A 26,266-nucleotide genomic window follows, 5' to 3' on the forward strand; every position below is an offset into this window, starting at 1 on the left:
TTTAACTTTTTACACACTATTTAATTAGGTTCTGTTATATATGGAAACTAACACAGACCAAGGTTTTGGGCAGGCAGCCGTCAGCCAGATGAAATTGGTCTCCACCAGCTTGGAAATTAGGTTTGTTGACCTTCTACCAAAGGCTCTTTTGCTGACTATGTAGATTGCTGCAAGGCCTCTTCCTTCGCATATCCCAGTCACTGGTTCTTCTTCTGTGAAAAGCACAACTCCAGTTTCCTTCCTTGAATGGGGAAGTTGTCTGAGGCAGTTCCTTTTGAGCACACAACAGGCAAGATTCATCTTTTGAAAAGGGTTTCTTTTTAGTCAGCAGGCCCGTGAGCAGCCTTTTTCTTATGTGAGGGAGAGTCCAGCAAGGAAGCGCACGATGCTTGTAAACTCTCCTGCTTCAACCTTCTGAGTGCTGGAATTAACTACAGGTCAGCACCACCATGCTCCCAGGCAGAAGCAGTCTTAAGAGAGACAGAGGAGAGTCACGTAAAGATAAACATCGTGGAGAGGCAGCAGGCCCAGAGAGGACCTTCACTGTTAGTCCTGTTCTGGTCCTTCCTTTCTTCCTTGATTTCTTTCAAGTGTGATTGCACGCATGCGTGTGTGTGTGTGTGTGTGTGTGTGTGTGCATTTCTGTGCTCAGGTACTTAGGCATGTGTGCTCAGAGACCACAGGGCAACCATCATTATCATTCCTTAGAAACACAGTCCACCTTATTTTGAGACACAGGCTCTCACTGACTTGGAACTCAAACTTTGCTAAGCTGACAGAAAACCCAGCCCAAGGGATCTACTTTGCCTTCACCCCGCCCCATCTCTTGAGCATGCACTACCATGCCTAGCTTTCTCAGGGGGGTTCTGGGGATCAAATTCAAGTTCCTCAGGATCAAGCGTTTCAGTGTCTGAGCCATCTCTCCAGCCTCCTGGTGTGTGTATGTTTCGTTGGTTTTTTGGTTTTTTTTCTTTTTTTGTGTGTTTGAGAGAAAATCTCATGCTCAACACACTCCTGCCTCAAGCTCCCAAGTTATGTGATTATAGGTACGTCCCACCTGGTTCTTTCTTAATCTTTCAAGGTCAGAAATCTCTGGAAAAGCCAGAGCCTCTTTAGATTTTCTGCATCAATGCCTGCACCTACCTATCTTAGCCTATTATTCCCCCTATCTGTTCAGGAATCCTGTGGGCACACCTCAAACCTGAATGTCTCAGAGCTCCAGAGACATCATGCTAAGCCTTCCTAGTGTATGAAAGCACACATGAGCTTCAACATCCATGAATTCAGCTCCTGGGGTTGGATAGAGATCCTATCCCTGAAACTCAGAGGTACTGGTACATTTCAATGTAGTATAGGTTACAGCTGAATCTCCCTGTGGGCTCTCACCACCCGCAGAAAACAGGAACGCTCTCCTTGGGGGCTGTGGACAAAACCTTCAAAACATGTCAGGTGACATATCTCATAGTTTTCAAAGAGGAAAATACCAAAGTCAAAGGTGAAGGAGAGCCTTTATAAGTGACAGCGCGGAGGTGGTCAGGATGGCTGCCTGCTGTTGACATAGCAGTAGTACTCGTTTGAGCTCTCCATTTCATAGACGTTCTCCTCAATGGTGTAGATATTTTCCTCTGGCCAAACCCTGCCTGCTCCTGCATTCGTCAGCCCCACTGGAGGGAAGTTGGCCAGTGTGATGAGGCTGTAAAAATAAAATGCAGAAGTTGATAGAAGAATTTGCCCAAGACAACAGAGAATAGAGTTCAGAGGGTAGGCGTCACTGATGACAGCAGCCGAATGACTGGATACTCGCTGTCAGAAACCCAGACGGTAATTTGGGCAAAAATCAAAGACATGTAAATTTTCTTAGGAATTTTTTTTTTTAATTTTTCTTAATTTTCTTAGGAAACGGTAGGTCGCTATTCTTAGAAGTCACAGGCTGAAGTGTTTGGGAGGTGTCAAGATGCCTGAATCATACTGACAAGTAGTTAAGAGAAAGCCCTACACTTACTGAGAATTAGACAACACGGGTATTCCAGGTGCCAAGCAGGAGGTGAAGGTGAAGGGCTCCAGTGTCCCTTGCACTGTTGTTTTAACCCTCTGTGTGCTCCAACAGTTTCAAAAGGAGAAGTGTGAATGTGTTATAGACTTAATCGGACTTGAGTAGGAATTCTTTCTTTCCTCCCATCATCATGGCTTGGGTGAACTCATTTTTTTGTTCATGGTTGTTTGCTTGGTTGTTCGTTTGGTTTGAGGTTTTGCATGGTTTTTCGTACTATTTGGCACATAGAGTATACAAAATATGGGCTTCGTGATAACCTTTTCTAGCTGTATATTCTGTGATCTACCTGTAGTCACACACCTAATCTTCATCTCTTGTGCCCCTTCTCCTCTTCCCAAATAGTCTTCCGTCTGTTTTCATGCCATTCATATACACATGCAATATTTAGTTCAAGACAGTTACACGCTGTCTTGTGCATCTGTAGATTACAGCAGTGAACAAAATACATGTATCCATAGATGTCATGTGTTAGTAAGCCTCGAGCCTCAAGTGTTCTCACATCTAGAAAAAGAAATAGCAAGAGCGCTGCAGCAGGGCTGCTGCGGGGAGCATTAGATCATTCATTTATTAGAGCTGATTATTGAAATTTATCGGACACTGTGCTAGAGTTACAATAGTCAGCATAGCATTCTAGGTCATAGTTTGCTGTCGGTTTATAGCGGCAGGTAGAGCTTAATACTGAACACATCATTTCACAGATACTGAGTTGATGCCTGTCAGAATTACCTATGGATATCATGTTTTCCATTTCACTTCTATTGAAGAATAATGACCCTGATAAATTAAACCATATATTTGGATTTACATGACTTTTCACTTTATATTATTTTGTCCTTGGAACATTCTGAATGTTGTTGACATCTTATCTAAGATGTGATTACTATAGAATTCAGCAGATAATATTTTCCCTTGAAATACATTGCAGTTTTTCAGGTATCGACTCTTACTGAAACTGTAAACTCTCTCTCTCTCTCTCTCTCTCTCTCTCTCTCTCTCTCTCTGTGTGTGTGTGTGTGTGTGTGTGTGTGTGTGTATTTGTGTGATGAGAACAATACCACCTCAGGCTCCAGATCCTGATTTATTTGCTCTAGGTATCAGCAAGATTTAGTTGCTCTAGATATGTCCTGTATTAGCAAGATTAGTCCCCGGGTCATGCTAATATGCTGCCAGAATAGGAAATGCCTGGGCTGGGCAATAAAAGCCCTGACCATAGCTGCCTTTGAGGGTCTCTCTCTCTCTCTCTCTCTCTCTCTCTTTCTCTCTCTCCCTCCCTCCCTCCCTTTCTCCCTCCTCTCTCTCATTTTGCTAGCACCATAGAAATAGTAAACACTCAGTGAAAGGTTCAGTTCATTGGAAACTAGAAATAAGTATTTGATAATAATAAGGAGGCAAATTATGCATCTCAGCTTTAGAAATGAGGAAGCTAAATGTTCGAGGGGGGCAACTATTGAATTTTCCCTTCATAAACAGAGAAAACCTAACCTGAGGTATCAAAGCTCCAACTAAGACTTTCTCAGAGAAAAAAAAATAAAACCACATTGTTCCCTTTTCCCTTTTTTCCAATACCCCTTTCCCTCTTCTATTATTCTTACCTCAAATTCTGTGTCTTCTTTTTCTTATAAGAATACCCTGTATAATGGGGGTAGGAAAATCAATTAGATAAATTTTCTAAGATAACTGTGATAAGAAATAAAGTGGACTGGTTGGAGGTGAGAGTTGCTAGTGAAATTTGATCTTGCCTTAGAACAAATTAAATCAAACTACCAGTAATATCTTAGGATTATGTTAAGAAATAATGATAATGTATAACTCTTATTTAACAAATATGAGGCTTTTTCTGTGTGTGTAGCAGTTTGGTAGGCACAAAGGACACACAGTTGGAGTTGTGAGCTCTGACTCCACCAAGCATGCATCTTAGTGAGAAAAGAAGGAGGGAAGGAGGGAAGAGTGGAGAGAGGGAAGAAATGACAAAAAATTCAGATTGCAATGCGTTATCAAAGAAAATCAACACTATATACTAGCATAAAACTAGAGAAGGCTAGAAGAGGGCATTAGGACATGATGATTGAGGTCTGTTCTGGAAGAAAAAAATTAATCACTTATATCAAGAGCTAGGGAAAAAATTAGAGGAACATAGAACCCTCAGGAAAGGTTCTGCTTGGTGTCAAAACCAAAATCATGACTACAACAAGAAAGTGGCCCCCAATAAAATCTGAGAGGTAAAACTATATAACTATATAATCAGTTATAATCCTGTAATCACAGCCCTTGGGATGTGGAGGCAGGAGGATCAAGAGTTCAAGGTGAGCAATCAGTACATGAGACCTGGTCTCAACAAAACAAACTAACTAAACAACAGCAAAAATAATCTGTAGAATATAAGACAGGAAAACCTCTATAATATCATTGATATTATAGTATCAGTATGTTACTGATACTGATCAGTATGTTCACAGTATGAACCTACCCGACTACTGTGTAGAGAACTGATTAGAAGGAGAAATAAAGAAAATGGTTGACCAAACAAGGTGCAGAATAATGAAGCAATTTGAGATGTATTCTGTACACAGACTGAATCTGAAGTTGATTACATATAAAGACATTGATGTCCGGGATGACTTCTGCATTACTGGCATAAGCAACCAGAGAGATGGCAGTGAAATGACGTAGAAGTCCAGGGCTGGAAAGTTGGGTCCTGGGAGAGGAGCACAGAAGCAGGAGCCTTGTTTCTGACATATGAATTTATGAACCTCCAAAATAGAGTATCGACTGGACAGGGAGATGAGCTACATCAACATTTTAACAATTAAAAAGATTAAGGAGAATAAATAAGTCCATAGAATATATGTTACAAACTAGAAGGTTTACAAAGAAAAGAAAAAGCCCAAATCTGAAGGAATTTCAGCTTCTAAACACCAGGCAGACGAATAAATATCTACATAATGAGAAGTACTGACCATTCGAATACAATGAATGATATTTCCAAAGCCATTTTAGAACAAAGTATGGAGTTTACTTGGGACATTATCACACAAAGATTAACCACAATAAAGACAAAGCTATCTGGGTTTATTAGAAAAAGGAAAAAAAATTTTGGCTTGACAAACATTATATCTATGGCACTTCAAGGATAGAAGTGAGATTAGCTGTTGGGGGGCCGTGACTCCAGCGGCCTGCTTTGATATTTAAATCTCTGCAGAGAGATGGCTTTTAGGAGGCCTTTACTAATAGCAGAGGAGAACTTACAAGTCCATCTCCTTTTGTTTGTGACAGCAGGTGGGATAGCTTGTGAGGGTCACACCTCTTCCTCAGGTTCCTTGTGCAAATTAACCTATTGTTCTGAGATGTTTTACTGGCTAAAAGTAACTCCTGACAATTAAAGTGGTCAGAAGACTGGAGGTAGAGGAGGAGGCAGAGACTTGAGGCTTGCTGCTGGCACTGCTTGCTGCAGCATCCTGCCTTTTGCTGTGGCTGTTATATGTATGTTATAATTTCCTCTACCATCATTTCATGGCGTCTAGATTTTATATTCACATGACCAGTCTCAAGTGTTTAAATTGAGTCTCTGGGCAAACCCATGTGAATATGTCTGGTATTGTTTCTTTTTTGGAAAAAAAATCCATTTACCAAAAAGTGGAGAAAACAATCAGGAGAAGTAAGGCTGATTTCATTGCCTATACCCATTAACTAACTGATGTATTTGGGTGTGTTGCTCAAACTGGCAACATGCTAGTTGCCCAGCCAAGTATCAATTGTATCTACTATATTTGATATTGTATGTCATAGGTATAGGGCCTGACCTCCTTAAAGCCCTTGACAACTTCAGTTCACAGTCAGGGGGACACAAGTCATCCTGGTTGTTCCCAGATGGTCCTAGCTTTACCATTGGAAGCTCCATATTTTAGGAACTTCCTTCAGTCCTGGGAAAATCTGAGAAGGCTGATCTCCCTCCAGAGATAGTCCCTGTTCTGTGTTAAGGAGAAAGTCTGCTATAGTGCATTATACTCTGGTTAATGCCTTCTCCTCTGCTCTTAGAGAAAAGAAGTATATGACAATTATGAAAGGCTTTGGGCTGATGGGAACAGTGGGATCTTGAGTGTCATAATGGTGTCCAAGTGCAGTAACCAAAGTGAAAAAAAAAAAAAACTATTTTTCTGAGACAGGTTCTAAAACTCACTGTGTGGTTAAGGATGACTTTGTACTTCTGATCCTCTGGTCTACCTCTAGCTCAGTGGTTCTCAACCTTTTTAATGCTGCGAAACTTTGAAACAGTTCCTCATGTTATAGCGACCACAACCATAAAATTATTTTGTTACTACTTCGTAACTGTAATTTTGCTACTTTTATGAGTCATAATGCAAATATCTGATATGATCTGACTACAGGTTGAGAACTGCTGTCCTAGAGAGTTCTGGGATTTCAGAAGTATGCCACCACTCCTAGTTTTACCAGCCTCTAGGGCTTCCTGCATGCTATGAAATAATAACTGTACTACATGCCAAGTTGTTTGTTTGAATGAAGACAATATGTATACTAGAGAAAACCTAGCTTCGGTATACAGTCATGGTTCAGTGTTACAGAGACATGCATGAGAAAGCAACATAGAAACCCACACAGAGAGGTAGTATTGTTGGGTTTCCCAATAAGCATACACTTACTTGTAACTTAAATAGTGTAGCTTTTTCAATTAGTTAAATACAGAAAAGGGAGGTGAGAAGAGAAGACAGGGGAGAAGAAACAAGGGGAGGGGATCAGAGGAAAGAAGAAGGGAGGGAATGGAAAGGAGAGGAGATGGAAGGACAGGAGAGGAGAAAAGAGGGGACGAGAGGGGAAAGAAGAGGAGGGGAGTGTTGGAAAGGGGAGGGCCAGATGCTGACACTCATAACCAAACCTTGGGCAGAGTGCAGGGAATCATATGGAAGAAGGGGGAGTTAGTAAGACCTGGAGAGGACAGGAGCGCCACAAGGACCAAATATAGCTGGGCACAGGGGTCTTTTCTGAGAATGATTCTCCAACCAAGGGTCATGCATGGATATAACCTAGAACCCCTGCTCAGATGTAGCCCATGGCAGCTTAGTATTCAAGTGGGTTTCCCTAGTAAGACAACAGGACTGTCTCTGACATGAACTCAGTGGTGGGCTCTTTGACCTCCCACTCCCCCACGAGGGAGGAGCAGCCTTGCTAAGCCACAGAGGAGGACATTGCAGCCAGTCCTGATGAGGCCTGATAAACTAGGGTCAGATGGAAGGGGAGGAGGACCTCCCCTATCAGTGGACTTAGAGAGCGGCAGGGAGGAAATGAGGGAGGGAGGGTGGGGTTGGGAGGGAATGAGGGGAAGGGGCTACAGCTGGGATGCAAAATGAATAAACTGTAATTAATATTAAAAAATAAAAATTAAAAAAAACAAAAAGAAAACAAACAAACAAAGACCTGGAGGGAACAGAAACTCCACAAGGAGAACAACACAATCAAAACACCTGGGCTCAGGGGAGCCAGCAGAGACCGATACTCCAACTAAGGACCATGCATGGAGAAGACATAGAACCCCTGTTCAAAGGAAGCTCATTGGCTGCTCAGTTTCCAAGTGGGTTCCCTAGTAAGGGGTACGGGGGCTGTCTCTGACATGAACTCAGTGGCCAGCTCTTTGATCACCTTCCCCTGAGTAGGGAGCAGGCTTATCAGGCCACAAAGGAAGATGATGCAGCCAGCCTTGATGAGACTTGATAAGCTAGGGTCAGATAGAAGGGGAGGAGGTCCTCCCCTATCAGGGGACTAGGGAAGGGGCTAAAGGGAGAAAAAGGAGGGTGGGTGGGACTGGGAGGAGACTAGGGAGGGGGTTGCAACAAGGGTACAAAGTGAATAAATTGTAATAAATAAATATATAAATAAAATTAAATTTTAAAAAAGATTGTATTTCTATCTATGTATGCACTGGTTCCTATAGTAACAGTTCTTTATCAGAAAGAAAAAATAAGCAACATCTAGCAACTCACATTTAAGGACTAAAACAGCAAAGATAAGTGCCAGGGCCAACCCAGCAGAGACTCCCACTCCAATGTAGACAGCAGTTCTGATGGTTTCTCCGGAGTCTTCCATTTCATCAGCTAAGGTGGAAATCTTCTGGAGGAAAGAAAGCAGAATTCAAGTTTGTGATATCCAGAAATTGGTCATATGCTCAGCCAGTCTCATGATTCAAGGGTCATACCACTATTTTTTATGGCTTCTTGGGATGGCAGGAATGATGAACCCACCCTTGATCTGTCTCCTTCCAGACAAGCCTCAGCCACCAAAGAAATGAAATGCATTAGCTTAATTTTTGTAGTTAACAGGGAAGTAAAAGCATTCCCTTCAGTGCTGTAGGTGTAAAAGTCACTGTTTACCCTACCTGTCCCCATCCCAAAGGATGCTTTATAGTAGAACCCAACTGCTTCAAAATCGTGTTCAGATGGAGGGAGTTTCAGAATGGCCTACATATGATGTCTTTCAAATAAACCTCCATTCACACAGAGAAAGTGGTATTGGCAAGAGCTAGGACTTTGCAACTACGCAGTCCTGGGTTCAAATCTCACATCTCCAAGAGCTTAGTGACCCTGTGCAGGTATTGAGAAAATTATCAAAGAGCCTGTTCCTTAATGAGAGCTCAGTCAATGGTAAGCGCTACTGCTGTTTCTCTTGTTTCTGATGCCATAGAGTCACACACATCCTTGTATTTTAAAATTTAAGTCCACATTTCACCTTCAAAGACAATGATAGTAGAGATACTTTTAAAATAAATAAGGCCAACCTGTCACAGTGATGAACATCCATAACCCGGGAAACTCAGGACGCTAAGTCAGGAAAGCAGCAAATTTGAGGCCAGCTTGAACTACAAAAACCTAAAGCACCCATGCCTCTATGGGAAGCCTAATTAGAATCCATACGTTATGAACAACAACGACAAAAAGAAGACACATACTTGGGAGGAGACATGAGAGGGATCTAGGAGGAGTTGGGAGGGGGATGAAGTGAATATTGTCGAAATTCACTGTATGCATGTACAAAATAATCTAAGAATAAATAAAAACTACATTGAAAATCAATCAACAACACTAAACAATACATCTTGGAGGTTATGTCCTCGGTTTAACCAACACACATTCCTTCTGCAGAAGCAGGAATCTGGCGTACGAAGCACCATAGGCTAAGCACTTGTGGCGGACAGAAGTTCTTAGACATGATCATGTCTCAAAGAGAGGAAAGATAAGCACACGATGCCAGGCCCAGATCATGAGCAGACAAACAAGAGATCACGTTAATTGAATGCAGGCTTCAAGACGTGGCCCTACATGATGGTTTTTACTATTGTTGTCTCTTGACTATTGGTGTTTGTATGCATGTGCAAATGTGTGCATCCAGATAGTGGTACGTGTCACAGGAATGGTGATCCAAGGACTACTGTCAGGAGTCAGCTCCTTCCTTCTATCATGAGTTCCAAGAGTCACAGTCAGATAGTCAGGCTCTGTGGCAAGTGCTTTTACCCATTGAGACACCTCAAAATCCAGTCATCAAAGAATTTTCAAGTTGCTAATGCTGGTAAGCTTTTTAGTGTTTCTCTCTCTCTCTCTCTCTCTCTAGGTCAGTATATAAATTCTTGGCTGTGGGCATTTCTAAAGGGTGTCTTGTTACAGAAAAAAAAAATGACTGTAGAAAAAACAAATACAAAATGTAAACTGGCCACCCCAGCACTGTGGAGGTGGAGGCAGGAAGATTGGGAGTTCAAGATCATCCTTAGCTACACACTGAGTTTAAGACCAGCCTGGGCTACAATGACAGCTTGTCTCAAAAGCACAGCCAAACCGAAGTGGAAAATCTGAAAAGGAAGTCAAGGAGCCTTCCACGGTGATGCACAGTGGTGACATTTGCAAAGAGAGATGAACGTTCATTTCTTGGGGCTTTTCCACACTCATCAAGTGCCAGGAGCTTCACACCCATATCGTGCTTTTATCAGTGACAGGCCTGTGTGGTCAGGCCTGTCATTGTCCACACATGAAAGCCACAGAATGTGAAGCCAAGGAGGGTAAAAGCTTTCCCACAGAAGGGATGGCATGGAGAAAGAAGTCTACAGCCAAGCACAATGTTAGCATACACACGAAAGGTACTTACTGTTTGATTTTTATCAACGAGGGTCCCCAGAGTCTGTGTCTCTGCAACACACACACAAACAAAAAAGAGGAAGTAGACAATAGTTAAGAATGTTTTTTTTTTTCCTAACTCCAAATCAAAGAAAAACACTAAACACACCGGTAACCCTGTTTACTACTAATTCTTCTCCACATGCTTCACAATAATTAGAAGACCAACTAAAGACACTGAATGTATACAAACAAATCTCAGGGTGAAGTCCTTTCATATAGATAATGAACCCTACTACCTGTTAGGTCTCAAACCAGGGACAAATGGCTGAGGTGCCTATTAACATATCAAAAGAGATCTGACCTCCAGGTTCTCCCAGAATCCCTGAGTTCCTACCTGGCATATCCAGCTCCTACCCTGAACTCTCCAGCCATGGGGCTGGGCTGTCCTTCCAGTGGTTCTTCCCAGGATAAGTCAGCCATTCGGGCTACCCTGGTCCTTTTTCACCCTTTTACCTCCTGGCCTCTTGGTCTGTTGGTCTCCCAGCTCACCCTTCTCTTCTCCCCCATCTCCTCACATGTCTTAGCTCAAGGTCATGTTCACTCTGGACTCTCCCAGATGTCTCTGCCTCTTGCTGTGCACCGTACCTAGCAGTCATGTCCTCCTTTTATTTCCCTTTTTCATCCATTGGGAGACTTATAATAGGTATGTTCTTGGTTTTGTCCAGAGGTCCTAATGAGTTCTACAGCAAGTCAGTAACATTGAAAATGTCCAGTCATCAAAGAGCCAGCCACTGAGTTCATGTCAGAGACAGCCCTGTTCCCCTTACTAGGGAGCCCATTTTGAGACTAGGCTGCCATGGGCTACATCTATGCAAGGGTTCTATGTTATGAAGACATAAAACTCTTGAAAAAGTTTTACATTTACTTATTGCCAAGTATTTAATTGTTTCCAAATGAAAACAATAGCTACAGTTTACCAGGAGTCAAGCATTTTACCAAACACTTTTAATGAACTATCTAGTTCAGTATTAAAAAGAACTATCCCAAAATCTCAAACTTCGTGGAAAATAAATGACTGAGTAATGAATCCATCAAGACTGAGTGATAAATTGGTTATCAAAGAAATTGGGAGGGAACTTAACAAATTCCTTGAATTGAATGAAAGTGAAAATTACAGTATATCACAACCTGCAAAGTATAAAGAATGCAGTTATAAGAGGAAAGGTTATAACTATGTAAAGGTCTATATTTTAAAAAACAGAGAAACCCTTAGATAATAATGTAATGATGTGCCTCAAGGTCTTAGTAACAAGAACAATTAAACCCAAAAAAATAGCATATGGAAACAGTAGATACTAAGAAAGAAAGTAATGAAATAGAAACAGGAGGACCAGTAAAAAAAATAATAATAATAATCAATAGAAACATAAACAAATCAGCAGACTCTTAGCCAAATTATCCAAAAGAAAGAAAAAAGTTAGAGATGAAAATGGAGACATTCCAACAACTAAAAATGGTATTTAGAAAATCATTATGACATACTTAAAAAACATATATTCCACTAAACTGAAAATCTAAAAGCACGGATTGGTTTCCAAATACATTTGACCTAACAAAATTAAACAAAGAAATCTAAACATTTCCAGTGATTTATAACAAACAATAAAATTGAAGCAATAATTTGTTAAACTCTTCCAACTAAATAGAGACCAGATGTGTTCACTGCTAAATTCCACCAGACCTTAAAAAATTAACTCCATGTCCCTCACATGACTTCATGAAATACAAATGGAGGAAATGCTGTCAAACTCATTATATAGGGCCAATATTGATTACCCTGATACCGAAACTAGCTAAGGATATAACAACAAAAAGAAAAGGTCATTCTTTCTGATAAAAATTAGTGCAAAAGTAATTATCAACAAAATATCTGCAAACCTTCCAGAACAACCATCCAGGGCAACACAGTAAAACCCTGTGTCAAAAATAACAATAACAACAAACAAACAACTTGCAAATCAAATCACTCACAAAAAGATTTGTATCATGATCAAAATGGCTTCATCAACAGAGGCAGAGATGGTTCAACATAGGCAAATCAGTAGTTGTAATAAATCCCATAAATAGATGAAATGGCTTCTCTGGGCTTTTGGCTAAGACTGAGTTTACATTGTAGGGAATGGAGTAAGCCCTGAGTATATGTGTACTGTTAACATGGATCTGGGCATGTCAAGGGCTCCAATGCCTCAGCCCCATAAGAGCCCCATGGCCAAGCCTTCCCTGGGTGAGCCTTGGGGATGGCAAAGCCTTCCTCAGGATCCAAGTATAAATATCGACCCTGTGTTCAGAAAATGTCCACAGTAGCTTTCCCCCAGCCTGATGTCCACAGCCTGAGGACTGCCTCCCCTCCAGAGCCTGTTCCTACTGAGATGAGCTGAACCTGCCTCCTTGTGCAGCTACATGCAATAACCCCACCTTCCTGCTCAACTCTATGTAATTAATATGCTGAGCTTCCCAGGTGCTGAGGCTTCCGCATCCAAGACCCCAGTCCACTCAGTCCCAGCTTTTCTTTGTGTCTGTGTGTTTGTCTTTTCTTCATTTTCTCAGTGAGGTCAAGTCCCTGGAGCTGTGCAACGACATGGCATGGCATAAAAAGAGTCAAGGACAAAAAATGAGACGGTCATTTCAGTAGGCTCAGGAAGGACCTATGAGAAAGTTTAATATGTCTTTATGATAAAAAGTTGAGCTAGGAATAGAAGAAAAATACTTCAGGATAGGGGCTGAGGAATGGGCCGGTCAATTGATAGAGAACTTGCCTAGCATACACAGAAACTCCATGTTTGATCACTAGCACTGCATAAATTAAGCATAATGACCCTGTGATCCCAGAGCTTGGGAGACAGGTGGATCAGGAGTTCAAGGTCATCACTAACTACAGCAAGTTTGATAACAGCCTGGGCTCTATGTGACTGTTTCAAAAAAAAATTTTTTTAAGGAACATACCTCAAATATAAAGTTTATATACAACAATCCTACAACCAATGTTGTAATAAATGGAAAAAGAGTAAAATAAAACAAACAAACAAAAAAACTTTCCACTAAAATCAGGAACTTGGCAGGGGTGTCTTCTTTCTCTATTCTTATTCAATATAAGTTTTGAAGTGTTAGCTAGCAAAATAAGAAAAGAGAAAGGCATAAAAGGAATATAAATAGAAAAAGGAGTCAGCAGCATTTCTATTTGCAGATGACACAATCATGTACATAGGAAACACTAAAGACTGGAGCAGACACTATCCATGTGGGTTCCCTAGTAAGAGGGAAAGAGATAGTCTGAGATGAACTCGGTTGCCTGCTCCTTGATCACTTCTCCCTGAGGCAACCTAGACAACCCACAGAGGAAGAGGATCCAGGCAGTCCTGATGGTATCAGATTAGGCTAGGGTCAGACAGTAGGGGAGGAGGACTTCCCCTCTCAGTGGACTGGGGGAGAGAGATAGGGGAAGAAGAGGGGCGGACTGTGAGACAGGGTGGGAGATTAGGGAGGGGGCTACAACTGGGATACAAAGCGAATACACTATAATTAATAATAATAGCATTAATAATAATGGAAAAAAGAATTCTTAAATTCCAGTCATGTCATGGTATTGCATAAGATCTGCAGGCAAAGAACACTCAGTAGAGAAATCACAACTCCTTTTAGTTATTGCCATCATTTTTGTTGAGGTCTGTGGCGGGTTAAATAGATATGGCCCCATAGACTCAGGTGTTTGAATGCTTGGCCCATAGGGAATGGCACTGTTAGGTGTGGCCTTGTTGGAGTAGGTGTGGCCTTGTTTGAGGAAGTGTGTCACTGTGGGGGGTGGGCTTTGAGGTTTTTATGCTCAAGCTATGCCCGTGTGGCACAGTCTTCTGCTGCTGCCTTCCACTCAAGATAAAGAACTTTCACTCAGCTCCTTCTCCAGCACCATGTCTGCCTTCATACTGCCATCCTTTCTGCCATGATGATAATGGACTAAACCTTGGGAACTGGAAGCCAACCCCAATTAAATGTTTTCTTCATCAGAGCTGCCATGATGGTGGTGTCTCTACAGAGCAATAGAAACCCTAACTAAGAGAAGATCTAGAAAAGTGTATTTAGACTCTCAGCTCAGGGCTCCCTGAGGGCCCCATCAAGACCTCTCCTCCTTCTCCAAGCATCCAGCAATAGAGCCCCAAGTACTAACAAGAGGAGGATAGACTAAACCTCTGAAACTGTAAGCCAGCCCCAATGAACTCTTCATAAGAGTTGCTGTAGTCATGATGTCTCTTCACAGCAATAAAACCATAACTTTAAAAAAAAAAGACTGGAGCAGAAAACTATTAAGAGTTGATGCTTAGCTATACAATCAGTACATAAAACTCATAGCTTTTTTTATATGCCAATAAAAAAAAACACGATGAGAAATCAAGAAAACACGTCAGTCCCATAGCTGCAAAATAAAATACTGTTGGGTGTGGTTGCACACACCTTTAACCCCAGAATTTGGAAGGCAGAGGTAGGCAAATCTCTGTGAGTTTGAAGCTGCCTTGATTTAAACTATGAGTTCTAGGACAGCCAGAGCTACATAGTAAAACCCTGTTTAAAAAAAAAAAAAAAACTAATATAGAGGCTACAGAGGTGGCCCAGTGGTCAAGGGCACTTGTGGCTCTTGTAGAGGACCTAGATTTGGTTCCCAGTACCCACATGCTCACAATCTTCTATAACTCTAGTCCTAAAGGATCTGGAGCCCTCTTCTAGCCTCTGTGGGCACCAGTCATGCAAGCAGTATACTTACAGATATGCCTGCAAAACATTCACACACACAAAATAAATATAAACAACTTTTTAAAAAAATAAAAAGGCGCCGCCTCAAGTCCACGCTCGCACCCGGAGTGCCGTTAGCTCGCATCCAAGGCCTCCCTGATGCTCATTTGGGTCCCTCATACTACTTATTTGGTCAATTTCATCTTCTCCTACTTCCATCAGGCACAAAATACTGGCCACAGGACTTCCTACCTGACCCTTCAACAGGCTTGTCCACAGCTCCTCAGGAACTCTAGCTCTGCATTCCTGGTGTCTGACCCTCATTCTTCTCGCTGCTGCATGGGCTGTTTTCCATTGTAGCGGCACTGCCAGTCCTGCCCTCCCCCCGCCCCACCCCAGTATGACTTATCCCCATATCCTATCCACTCTCCACTCCCCCATCCCTTGGTGACTCATCCCGAGCTTAAATTCTTAGGAATAAAATAAAATAAAATAAATTCTTAGGAATAAAACTCACCAAAGAAGTAAAGGAGCTCTATACTCAAACATTTTAGAAGAAAATTTTTAAAACACCAGAACTCAGAAAACCTTCTCAGAGATCAGCAGAATGTGAAAATGTCTATCATACCAAAACCAGTAAACACATTCCACACAATCTCCACTGCAATCCCAAGGAGCATTCTTCTCAGAAATGGGAAAAATCCCCAAACTCATAATGACCTCTGATAGAAGAGCAATCCTGATCTAAAGTCGTAAACAGAGATGCGGTGACAAGCAGCATCAAACTCATACAAAGCAGATACGCACCGAAAGACAAAGCTGCAGGACTGCAGGCATCTGCTTTTTAGACAAACATCTCTAATACATGCACAGAGGCGGGGAGACAACAGCCTCCTCATTGGAAGGGACTGGGCAAATAGAATTTCTATGTGCGAAAAGACAAAATTAGACCTTTGTTTCTTACTCAGTACAAAAATCAATTAAAAAATGGGTCAAAGGACTTCAGATAAGAAGTGAGTCTCCGTGAAGTAATGAGATCTAGCTTGAGAACAACCAAGAAAATTGGGAACACTGGGAACTTTTCACTAATTGCCAAAGTGCAGAATACACCCTCCTCCCTCTGCCCTCCTTCTCCCGGGACTCAAACCTCACAGACAGACAGTTGCTGGAAAAACTCCAAGGACAAAGAGATACAGGCAGTCCTTGGAACATTCACACCGACCGTTGCTGGAAAAGCCCCCAAGGACACAGGCGGGTGTGGGCAATCCTTGGAGAAACTGCAACGCGGGCAGCTTAGTCCTGGTACCCTGGCCCAAGCACGGAGCTAGAGCCAAAATAGCCACCAATGAAAAACTGTCCTGTTGCTATTTCCAAAGTTGCCTACAAAAACCCAAAGATTTTTTTCCTCGAGGTCACCTCTCCTTACGGTGTAGGAGACCCCAACATGTTGGTTTCGATAAACCTCTCGCTGTTTGCATAGATCCTGGTCTCTGTGCCTCACTCAAGGGCCTTTCCCGGTAACAGACAACTCCCACGAGTCTTACTGTAAATCTTCAAAACTTACAGAATAGTTCCAGATACCAGCATAGGCCAAATTTCCTCAAAGAGTCCCAATCACGGTAACAAAACAAAAACTGACAGATAAGATTGTTGAAATTAACAAGCTTCTATAATGAAGGGACAGCCTAAAGAATTAGAGAAAAATCTTTGCTACCTATGTATTTCACAGAGTGTTTATACATAGAACACATAAAAAAAAAACCCTCAAAAATTAGATACCAAAAGAACAAACAACATAACCAAGAATGGGCTAATGTCTGTTCACTACCTGGAAAGACAGTACAGGGCCAATAAAAAGGAAAAATTCGTCAACATCCTTTCAGTTGGAGAAATAAAAATTAAAATGGCATAGGGACTTGTTCATGTATTTTATTATTTAAATTATTTATGTATTGTGTGTGTGTGTCACTTGAGCTCATACCATGGTATGTGTGTGGATATCAGAGGACTATTTGTATGCTTCAGATCTCTCTTTCCAACATGTGGGTGGGATCCAGGAACCAAACGCATCACTTGGTGGCAGGGTGCTGACCTCATATTGATATTCTCTGTTACTCTAGTCAGCATGGCTGTCATTAAGAAAATAAATAAGGCCATGTGTGGAGGCCCACACTTTAATTCCGGCACTCAGGAGGCAGGGTCAGACAGATCTCTGAGTTTGAGGCTGACCTGGTCTATAGAACAAGTTTCAGAACAGCCAAGGCTACACAGTAAAATCCTGTCTCAAACAAACAAACAAATACATACATACATACATACATACATACACAACAAATAAACAAATGCTAGCAAGGATAAGGAGAAAAGGTAACCCCTTATACTGCTGATGATCATGTAAAGTAATGGAAATCAGTAAAGAAGTTCCTCAAAAATAGATGGATGGATGGATGGATGGATGGATGGATGGATGGATGGATGGATGGATATCTCTGTCTCTGTCTCTCTGTCTGTCTCTCTCTCCTTCCTGTTTCTGCTTCCTGTGTATAGATAAGTGATATTTCTCCATTTCTTCTTCCTACTACTTTCTAAGCATTATGAACTCTATCCCTTGGGAACTTTAAGCTGAAATAAACTCTTTCTTCCCCAAAGTGCTTTTAGTCAGAACATCAAGCTAGAAATGATATATAAAATCATTTCTACATATGGAATGAAAACAGAAGTGAGACTGTATCAGGAAAGAAGAGCACTAATGGGGGTGGGAAGAAATGAGAGGGAATGAAGGAGAGATGTCAGAATAGTTGACATCCTTGAATAAAAATGTTATTAGAAAACCTGTTCTAGGGACTACTTCTGACAGGAACTCAATGGCAGGCTCTTTGACCACCCCCCCTCAAGGGAAGAGCAGTCCTGCTAGGCCACAGAGGAGGACTTTGCAGCCAGTCCTGAAGATACCTGATAAAACAGGGTCAGATGAAAGGGGAGGAGGTCCTTCCCAATCAGTGGACTTGGAAAGGGACAGGGAGGAGATGAGGGAGGAAGGGTTTGGGAGGGAATGCGGGTACAGGATAAAGAGTTAATAAAATGTAACTAATAATAAAAATATATAAAATAAATTAAAAAAACAATGCTTAGTAAAAATTTAAAAAAAAAAGAAAACCTGTTCTACATACAATGAATATACACCAATCAAAACCTAAAATTAAATTTAAAAAAAAGACAAAGCTATTGTTCTAAAGAGTAGAGATGGTTAGTCATTTTGGCCAAGGGAAGAAACTGAGAATGAGGGTTACACCCCGCTTTGAGTAAGAATGGTGTCCCACACAGGCTCACATGGCATTAAACCCACATTCTTAATATCAAGGCTCTCAACAACTTCACCCAGCAATGTCACCAACTTGAAGAGGGTCACATCGCTCATATGCCAACCACCATCTCTCCTTTGAGCTCATTTACTCCATCTGTTTATCTAGCCAATGACTGTACTAATTCACACCAGGTAGAGGGGACAGGACCACAAGCAAGACAGGACGAGGAGGGAGGCCTGCAGACATTGCATTATGAAAACAAACAGTTGTCAGCTTCCAAAAGAGCTGAAGAAACTCATTCATTCTGCTTCCTTAGTCAGAGATTGTGAAAGCCACAGTCTCACTTCTGGGCCTTCACTATTTAAATTCTTCAAGATCGAAAAAGGCATCCAGTAAATCTAAGTTTAATAGACTGTGGCTTAAATATTATAAAGAAGAAAGTCTCAACTTAAAATTATTTATGGAAAAAACAAACATGCTCCAGCTTTGTTCTCATTACCTGAAAGCAACTTTAAGCATGAAAACCACAGGAGTGGAACTTCAAAGTAAACAGGAATCTTTCACCACATGCAATGTTTGAAATGGAAATCTCACTTCTGCTTCTGCCATCATTATGACTCTCGGTCTAAGTGAAAAGACTGAGTTGTTTTCCTTCATCTTTCTCTGTGTGTGTCTCTCTCTGTCTCTATCTCTGTTTCTCTTTCTCTTCCTTTTTGAAACAATGTCTCGTGTAACCCAGGTTGCCCTCAAACCTTCCCTATAGCCAGGATGACCTTGAACTCTTGATCCCCTCTATCTCCTTAGTGCTAGGATTACAGTCCTCCAGTATTGTGTACTTGATTTAAGTGGTGTTGGGGATTAAACTCAGGGCTTTGCATGTGTGCTGGACAAAGATTCTGACAATTACACTAAAACCTCCAGCCTTTACTCCTCCCCCCCCATTTCATTTTGCTATAACTATGAACAAGAGATAATGTTTATAATGTTATTTTTATTTTTTTTTCTTTTTCTGTGTGTGTGTGCCCATGGGCATGCTATGGTGTCCACACTCAGGTTGTCAGCCTTGATGGCAAGGAGCTATGCCTCCTGCTCTAACACATCAACCCAGACACAGGTGTTTAGAGAAGAATTCTGCCCATGACACAGACTATGGATTAGAAAGCCGGGATTCTGAGCAGGCCCTCTCCAGAGCTAAAGACTTCTCTATGATCCAGTTTTGCCTCCTTCAATAAGAGCAGAACAAATTTGTTCTCTGTTCAATGTGAGTTTAGGAAATTCCATTCTCTCTTTTAAAGGCTCCACCATCCTTATATTCAAACATTGAATACACACACATTCACAATAAACAAAATGTGTACACAGCTATGTAAATTATTTATCCATGACTAATTTAGTATAACATAGTAGACAAAGCCTTTAAATATCCATGAATTTCAATTTTCCATTTCTTTTCCTGTTTTGGAACAGTACCCATTTTGTTGTTGTTTGTTAAGTCATTTAACTATTTCCTGTCTGGCTCTTGAAAGCCTTGGAGACTCTATCTAGGTGATGTGCCAACATTGCCTGATGCGTGAGAAGACCCTGTCTTTGCTGTCCTATGTAGAAATAACAATCAATATCTAGAGGGAAGGAGCCTTCTGCTCGTCACATAGATAGCATAGATAGATACAAAGGGGATGCTCTGCCCTGTGTGGAAGGGAGTTCCTATGCCTCTGTTTCTTTGCACCTGTAAGCATACACAGATGCAGGTCAATGATGATGGAAAGTGGGACTCAGGGATCCCTTAAGTCCCTTCCAGGCCAGGTCTGTAGCTTCTTCAGAATAACACAATGGCACACAGTGACAGCTCAGAAAGACTCCACTAGTCCCCGCAGTGTGCTTTCCGCCGCATTTCCTTTCCTTGCTAACGACACAGTGGAGCCTACCATTCACTACAGAGCAGCTGGCCAAGGAAGGGAAAGTTGAAAACTGTGGGTAATAGCAATGCTGATGAAGACCTGAGTGACATCCGTGGACCTGTGCCTCGCTGCACGCTTTACAAGGGTTCTCCTGTTTGATCTTTGCAACAGCTTTCTGAGGCAATGCACTGGCAGCCCCCACTGCCGTGATGAGGAACCTGAACTTCAGAGAGTTGGAGCAACGTTACTGGGTTGAGAAACAGGAGGAAGATCTGGACTTAGGACCCAGTCTAACCTCGCTGCAGCACTGAACCTTTTTCTCTCTGCCTCCCGGCCTTACTGACAGACAGTATTAGTGACAGGAGCTAACACACACTGAGAACACACTGTGACCACACACCGGACTAAGCATTCTGGACTCATTTTCTGAGTCATTCTGAATTCATTTCATTGAAATCCCTTAAGTTCTAGCTTGTGAGATGTATGACGTGATTACATGGGACTTAAAACTATTTTTCCCTCCAGTTACAGAAAAATAAGAAGAGCTTCCTAAAGTTCAAGAGCAGAACTCCACCCAGAAAGAAGCTGAGATTAACCTCCCTGGTCAGTGTGACCCGAGGCCAGCTTCTCCTGTCCTGTTTGTCTCCTGGGACAGCTTGCAACCTTGAGCCCTTTGAGGAATGTGGCTCCTCCTGATGCTGCTGAAATCTGAGGAAGCTGATGGTCTGCATCCTGCGAAGGGGCCTAACCAGCCCAATAGCCAAAAACATAAGCAATACCTTCAGCCCAGAGCAAATCAGAAACTAATGTAGACAATGCTGTGAGCCCTCCCTTTAGATTAAGTTTACTTAATATTTAACTAAAATAAGCCAGGTACCGTGACACACACCTGTAATCCCAACACTCAGGAGATAGAGACAGGTGTATCTCTGTGAGTTCAAGGCCATTCTGGTCTACAAAGTGAGTCTAGGACAGCCAAGGCTACACAGAGACCCTGTCTCGAAAAACAAACTATATACATATACGTATAAATATATATGTATTAAAGTAAAATAGAATAATTTCTTATTAGGTTTTTTAAATTAAATTTTAAGTAAGGGCTAGCTAAATGGCTCCATGTATAAAGACATTTGCCTGAGATCTGAGTCTGATTCCCTAGTCTTATACAGTGCAAGGAGAGAGCAGGTGTCTCCAAGTTTTTCCCTTACCTCTACATACCATTTATGGTGTATGGCACATGACCACGCATGCACATAGAGAGACAGAGAAAGAGAGATTAATTTATTAAAAGTAATAAAATTAAAGTGTTCTAAGTAAGATAAAGCCTTCGTTGGTTGTGAGCTGTGGCCTTTAATAGCTGAACCATCTCGCTAGCCCCAATAAATTCTAAATAAAATTATGGCAATAGATATTTCTCTTCCTTTGTATAGCAAAATAATTCTTCCACAGGGAAGGGGTAGGGGCATTTTCTGGGGCAAGGAAATCCAGAGGCCTTGGAGCCCCTCCCCTGGGACAAAAGAAGGAGCAGTGACCTAGAGAATAAAAGGCCTTGGCCCAGGTCACCCAGATAGCTTGTAACTTTTAGAGAATCCTAACTCAGGATGCCAACACGTGTGTCCACCACCTCACTCACCTCAAGCAACATGTCAACTGCTGAGGGGGAAAAAAGTGATCTTTCTTAGCTATTTATCACATTCAAAACTAAACACATCTTCTGTGCTTAGGTTTTACCTGAGCCATTTAACTCCGTGGTTAGCATTCTTGGAGAAGCTGTAGCAGAGGCTCCATGGGTAATCCCAGCCGGGGTGATCTTGGCTTGAATCAGAAAACAATATTAAAGATTGAGCTTTTTTTTTTTTCTTTCTTTCTTTCTTTGTTTAACAATTAGTTATCAGGGAAGGGGGCAGATAGAGGTGAGAGAGCGACTTTCAGGAATCAGTTCTCTCCTCCCACCACGTGAGCTGCTAAAACAAAACTCCGGCAGTCGGGCTTGGCAACAAGTGATTTACCCACCGAGCCGTCTCGGTTGCCCAAGAATGAGGCTTTTCTGAGCAGAGAGTTTATGTCAGGGAATATGGACAGGACAGCAGAGAACACGTGAAAGATGATAAACGAAGAGACACCTGACCTCAGCATCAAACCTGCGTGGACACGGTCACTGAGAGTGTGACACACACTTCGGATGCCTAAGAGCGGTAAGATGAGGTTGCCATTGCGTGGTTAGTAACGAAACTAACAGCCGTGTGAGAGGTCGTGCTGAAACCCTGCTTAAACAACACCTTGTAGAATCCTTCCGAAGGCCTTTGGGAGTTAACTCCACTTCACAGATGAAAAGGTCAAACATTTGCAATAATGTTCCACTATTACACAATTAAGAAGAAGTAATTGGAACTCTGCTCCATATGGCCACAAAGTAAGTATTATAATTTATTTTTTTGATGTGTGAAGTCAAACCCAGGGGTTTTTTATTTTGCTAAGCTACATACCTGACCCTACGTATTATAAATCTTAAAACACAAGAACATGCACATATATATCTCCTTAACACACCCATGTAACCCAGTGGTTCATATTCCTGGATTGCCTGAAATAGATTTTTGTGAAAGAGAGAGAGAGAAAGAGAGAGAGGAGAATCCAGGAATCTATCTCCAGATATGTCTTTGGTTTGTAGGTGGGGCCCAAGCCCCGAAGAGGAAGTGGAAAGATCTGAATGCCAGGGTTAGAAGATGGCTCCTAGGAAACAAGACTGTGAACTCACAGAGACGGTGATACCGCTCACCAGACATGCACAGACTCACACCAGACAAAACCCCATCTCTGAGAAGGGGAAGTGGACAGGGGCTCCCACTTCTAACTAAGAAGCTATTCGCAAGTGATGCTGCCTGGGAAAGGGAAAATCCAGTTCTCTCCTATGGCATGTCACTAGGCAAAGCAGCCACATTCAAGAGCAGGCCCCTGGCCCAGAATTAGTTGGCTAACATAAACAGAACTCCATATAACTTCATGCACTTTGCTTTGTTTGATATTTTTTCATATTATTGATTACATGTGTTTGTTTTAACTGTGTGTGTGTGTGTGTGTGTGTGTGTGTGTGTGTTTGAGAGAGAGAAAGAACATGAAGTTGTGTGAGTAGGAAGGTGTAGAAAATCTCGTGAGAATTAGAAGAGGGGTGAAATATGATCAAAATATATTGTATAAGCTGGGTGCAGTGGCACATGCCTTTTATCCCAGCACTCGGGGAGGCAGAGGCAGGCAGATCTCTGTGAGTTCGAAGCCAGCCTGATCTACAAAGCAAGTCCAGGACAGCCAAGGCTACACAGAGAAACCCTGTCTCAAAAAAAAAATGTGTATGTATATACATTAAAACAAAAAATCAATTAAAAACAGAAACTTTCCATGTGATGCTAACGATCAGTCAGGGTCTTGAACCTCTGGTCTAGGTCTTTCTTCCCCTTCTATTTTTAGACTGCATCCCTGAGTTTAAAAACATGTGGAAGGTACATCACTGGCCTTCACAGGTGAGGCCTGTTAATTCAGGTCTTCCAGTCCCACCCCAAGGACTGTAGCTAGGGAAGTCAGAGGTGATAATCCATGTTTATTATGAGATCACGATGTCATAATATCATGATAGTTGATTATGATGTCACGACTCACAGGTGATTCTTATGAACAATGAGTCCATGGAAAGGTCTACTCACCTGGTTTGATGATGTCCAATTCCAGGTTCAATTTTACATCATTCCATAGACCAGGATATTGTATCCTGCAGCAGTAGGTCCCACTGTCAGCTAAAGTCACATTCTCTATGGTCAAGGACACATCTCCTTTGTAGAATTTCCCCGTTAGCCGGTATCTTTTGGATTTCTTATATGTCACCTTTTTTTCATTGGTGCTGAGCACTCCATTGGCACATTGTGACAAAGGACAGGGTCCCTGGCCCCAGCACACAGGCACAGGTGTCCCAGAAGGAGGTAGAGTGTAGTTGCAGGGCAGATAGGCATTCTTACCGACTTCAACTTTATACATAGCTTCCAAAGACCCTACATAGAAAGAGAAGGAGGACAAGATGGTGAGGGAGGTGGGTCCATTTCTGCAAGTAATGTGTCAAAGGATAAAAGAGAAAACTATGGCTTTTCTGTTGGAAAGAGGATTGGGCATGTCACTGATTCTGAGACTGAAGTGGCAGCAGGAAACCCATTTCAAACACCTCCTACGGCTGCACAGGCCTCTAATTCTGGGGCTTTGCAGGTGGAAACAGGAAGATCCCAAACTGGAGGCCAGAATGAACTATATAGCAATTTCCCGGCTAGCCTGCGTGATGAAACCATGTCTCAGAAAACAAATTAACAGGCCAGAAATGACGGCTTAAGCCTGTAATCCCTGTCCTAAGGAGCCTGAGGCAAAACTGCAGTGATTTTTGAGGCCAGCCTGGGCAACCCAGGCTCATTCCTTAAAATGCCTACCTCCATCAGTCTGAGATAGAACAGGAGAACTTGCATTTCCCTTAGTTCCCATGGGCTGTGGGATCTTGATACCCAACTCCTTTTCAGAATTACAGTCCTTGAATTGTGAACAGTTTGAGCTAATGTGACTCCTGAGATAATGGAGTCAACACTCGCAAAGGGGGGGGGCATTGTTGGCCAGGAAAATAACCCATCTTTCTTCACTAGTTGTCTGATCATTAGCAAAGGAAAAGTCACATAATTCATTTCTTTTTCTTTCTTTCTTTCCCTCCTGTGACTAAACCACCCTGAAAAAAAAAAAAAAAAAAACCTAGTAGCTTGCATATTTGAGATTCCTCGTATTTGAATCATCTCCTCCTTGTATTGAAGTTTAAAATAAATCCTTTATTATAACACAAACATGTATATGACAAAGCAGTCAAAACACATGAAAGATATGTGCAAGCATGACCCCTTCTCCCAACTCTTCCCATTCCCTAGCTTTCTGTCCTTGAGCCCAACCATGAAAAGATAGTCACACACAGCTGTTCCTTGGCAGTGCTTGCACACATCATTGGGCACCTTGAATTTCTCAGTAGTACTGTGATTGCCTGCAATCTGTATGCGGTTGTTCAATTGGCTCACTACTTAGACCATAATTATACCAAATTTACTTACCTGGTCCCCCAGGTTGCTCCCAAATGTATACTATTACAAATAGCATCACTATGCCCATCCTTGTATCTCTGGCTTGCCCTCTGTAAAATAATCTTCCTCCAACTGAAAAGGTCCAGCCCATACTTACTTGCAAGTAGTAGGTGCAGCAGCAGCAGGACACTGTTGAAGGTAAGACATGAAAACATGAGTACTTGGCAGGGAAAAATCAAAGGCCAGCTCTGTGTAGGCACAGCTTTAGTTGTTCAGTGAAAATGGTACTTCCTCTAACTCCTGATTACTCAAAATCACAAGTGCTGACCACACCCACTGAAGGCCTGCCTGCTCCCCAGGGTGTCTGGTCACCAGTGATTCCTGTGTTAGTGCTGCTGATCTAGCCACATCAGAGAATGTTCCAGTGTTCTCTCATGTCTCTCATGTCACACAAGACACAACCTGTAGGCACTCTCACGTATATTATATGAAATCAGCAAACAGGAAGTAGTATTTCTGAGAAAGAAAAGGGTTAGTCCTGGAAGGAGGCGAGAGTCTTATAGTATCTCGGATAAAATAGCCTGAGACAGTCCATGTACAAACTCAGCCGGTTACCAGGAAACAAAATCATAAACATGGCACTCAGTGTCTTCTGCTGTAGTCAGGTCAGTCTCCATTAATCAGGCCTGTGACCAATGTTCTTGAAGGACTTGCTTTGAGCAGGCAATGGACTAGGAGCTAAAGAATAAAACAATGAAGCCAGGTGTGGTGGAGGGGATGCACCGTCTTCAATCCCAGTGCCTGGGAGGCAGAAGGCAGGTCTCTGACTGTGAGGCCAGTCTGGTCTATAGAGCAAGTTCCAAGGCTGCAGGGGCTACACAGAGTACCTTGTCTGGAAAAAAAAAATTAACTAACCAGATAGATACATACATACATACACACATACATACATAGGTACATAGATACACAGACAGATAGATAAACAAAGTGATGCATGTTATATCCATATCATTATACTTATGAA

At 42.0% G+C, this 26,266-nt stretch overlaps 1 protein-coding gene across 4 annotated transcripts; it reads right to left on the reverse strand.

The window, feature by feature from the left end:
- Nucleotides 1-25,556, reverse strand: LOC110554051 (hepatitis A virus cellular receptor 2 homolog). Of its 4 annotated transcripts, XM_021646411.2 has the most exons (8): nt 25,400-25,556; nt 23,851-24,192; nt 21,884-21,967; nt 10,196-10,236; nt 8,047-8,173; nt 3,646-3,682; nt 1,485-1,693; nt 1-470 (listed from the first exon to the last, which is right to left on the reverse strand). In XM_021646411.2, the coding sequence occupies exons 1-7, from the start codon at nt 25,455-25,457 to the stop codon at nt 1,534-1,536; spliced, it is 849 nt and encodes a 282-aa protein (XP_021502086.1). In that variant the 5' UTR covers nt 25,458-25,556; the 3' UTR covers nt 1-470; nt 1,485-1,533. The 4 variants fall into 4 exon arrangements, with proteins under 4 accessions (XP_021502086.1, XP_021502085.1, XP_021502088.1 ...); XM_021646410.2 differs by having other exon boundaries at nt 1-1,693; XM_021646413.2 differs by lacking the exon at nt 21,884-21,967 and having other exon boundaries at nt 1-1,693.
- Between the last annotated feature and the right edge of the window lie 710 nt (nt 25,557-26,266).

This window comes from Meriones unguiculatus, chromosome 11 (assembly GCF_030254825.1).
Source record: "Meriones unguiculatus strain TT.TT164.6M chromosome 11, Bangor_MerUng_6.1, whole genome shotgun sequence".
NCBI lineage: Eukaryota > Metazoa > Chordata > Mammalia > Rodentia > Muridae > Meriones > Meriones unguiculatus.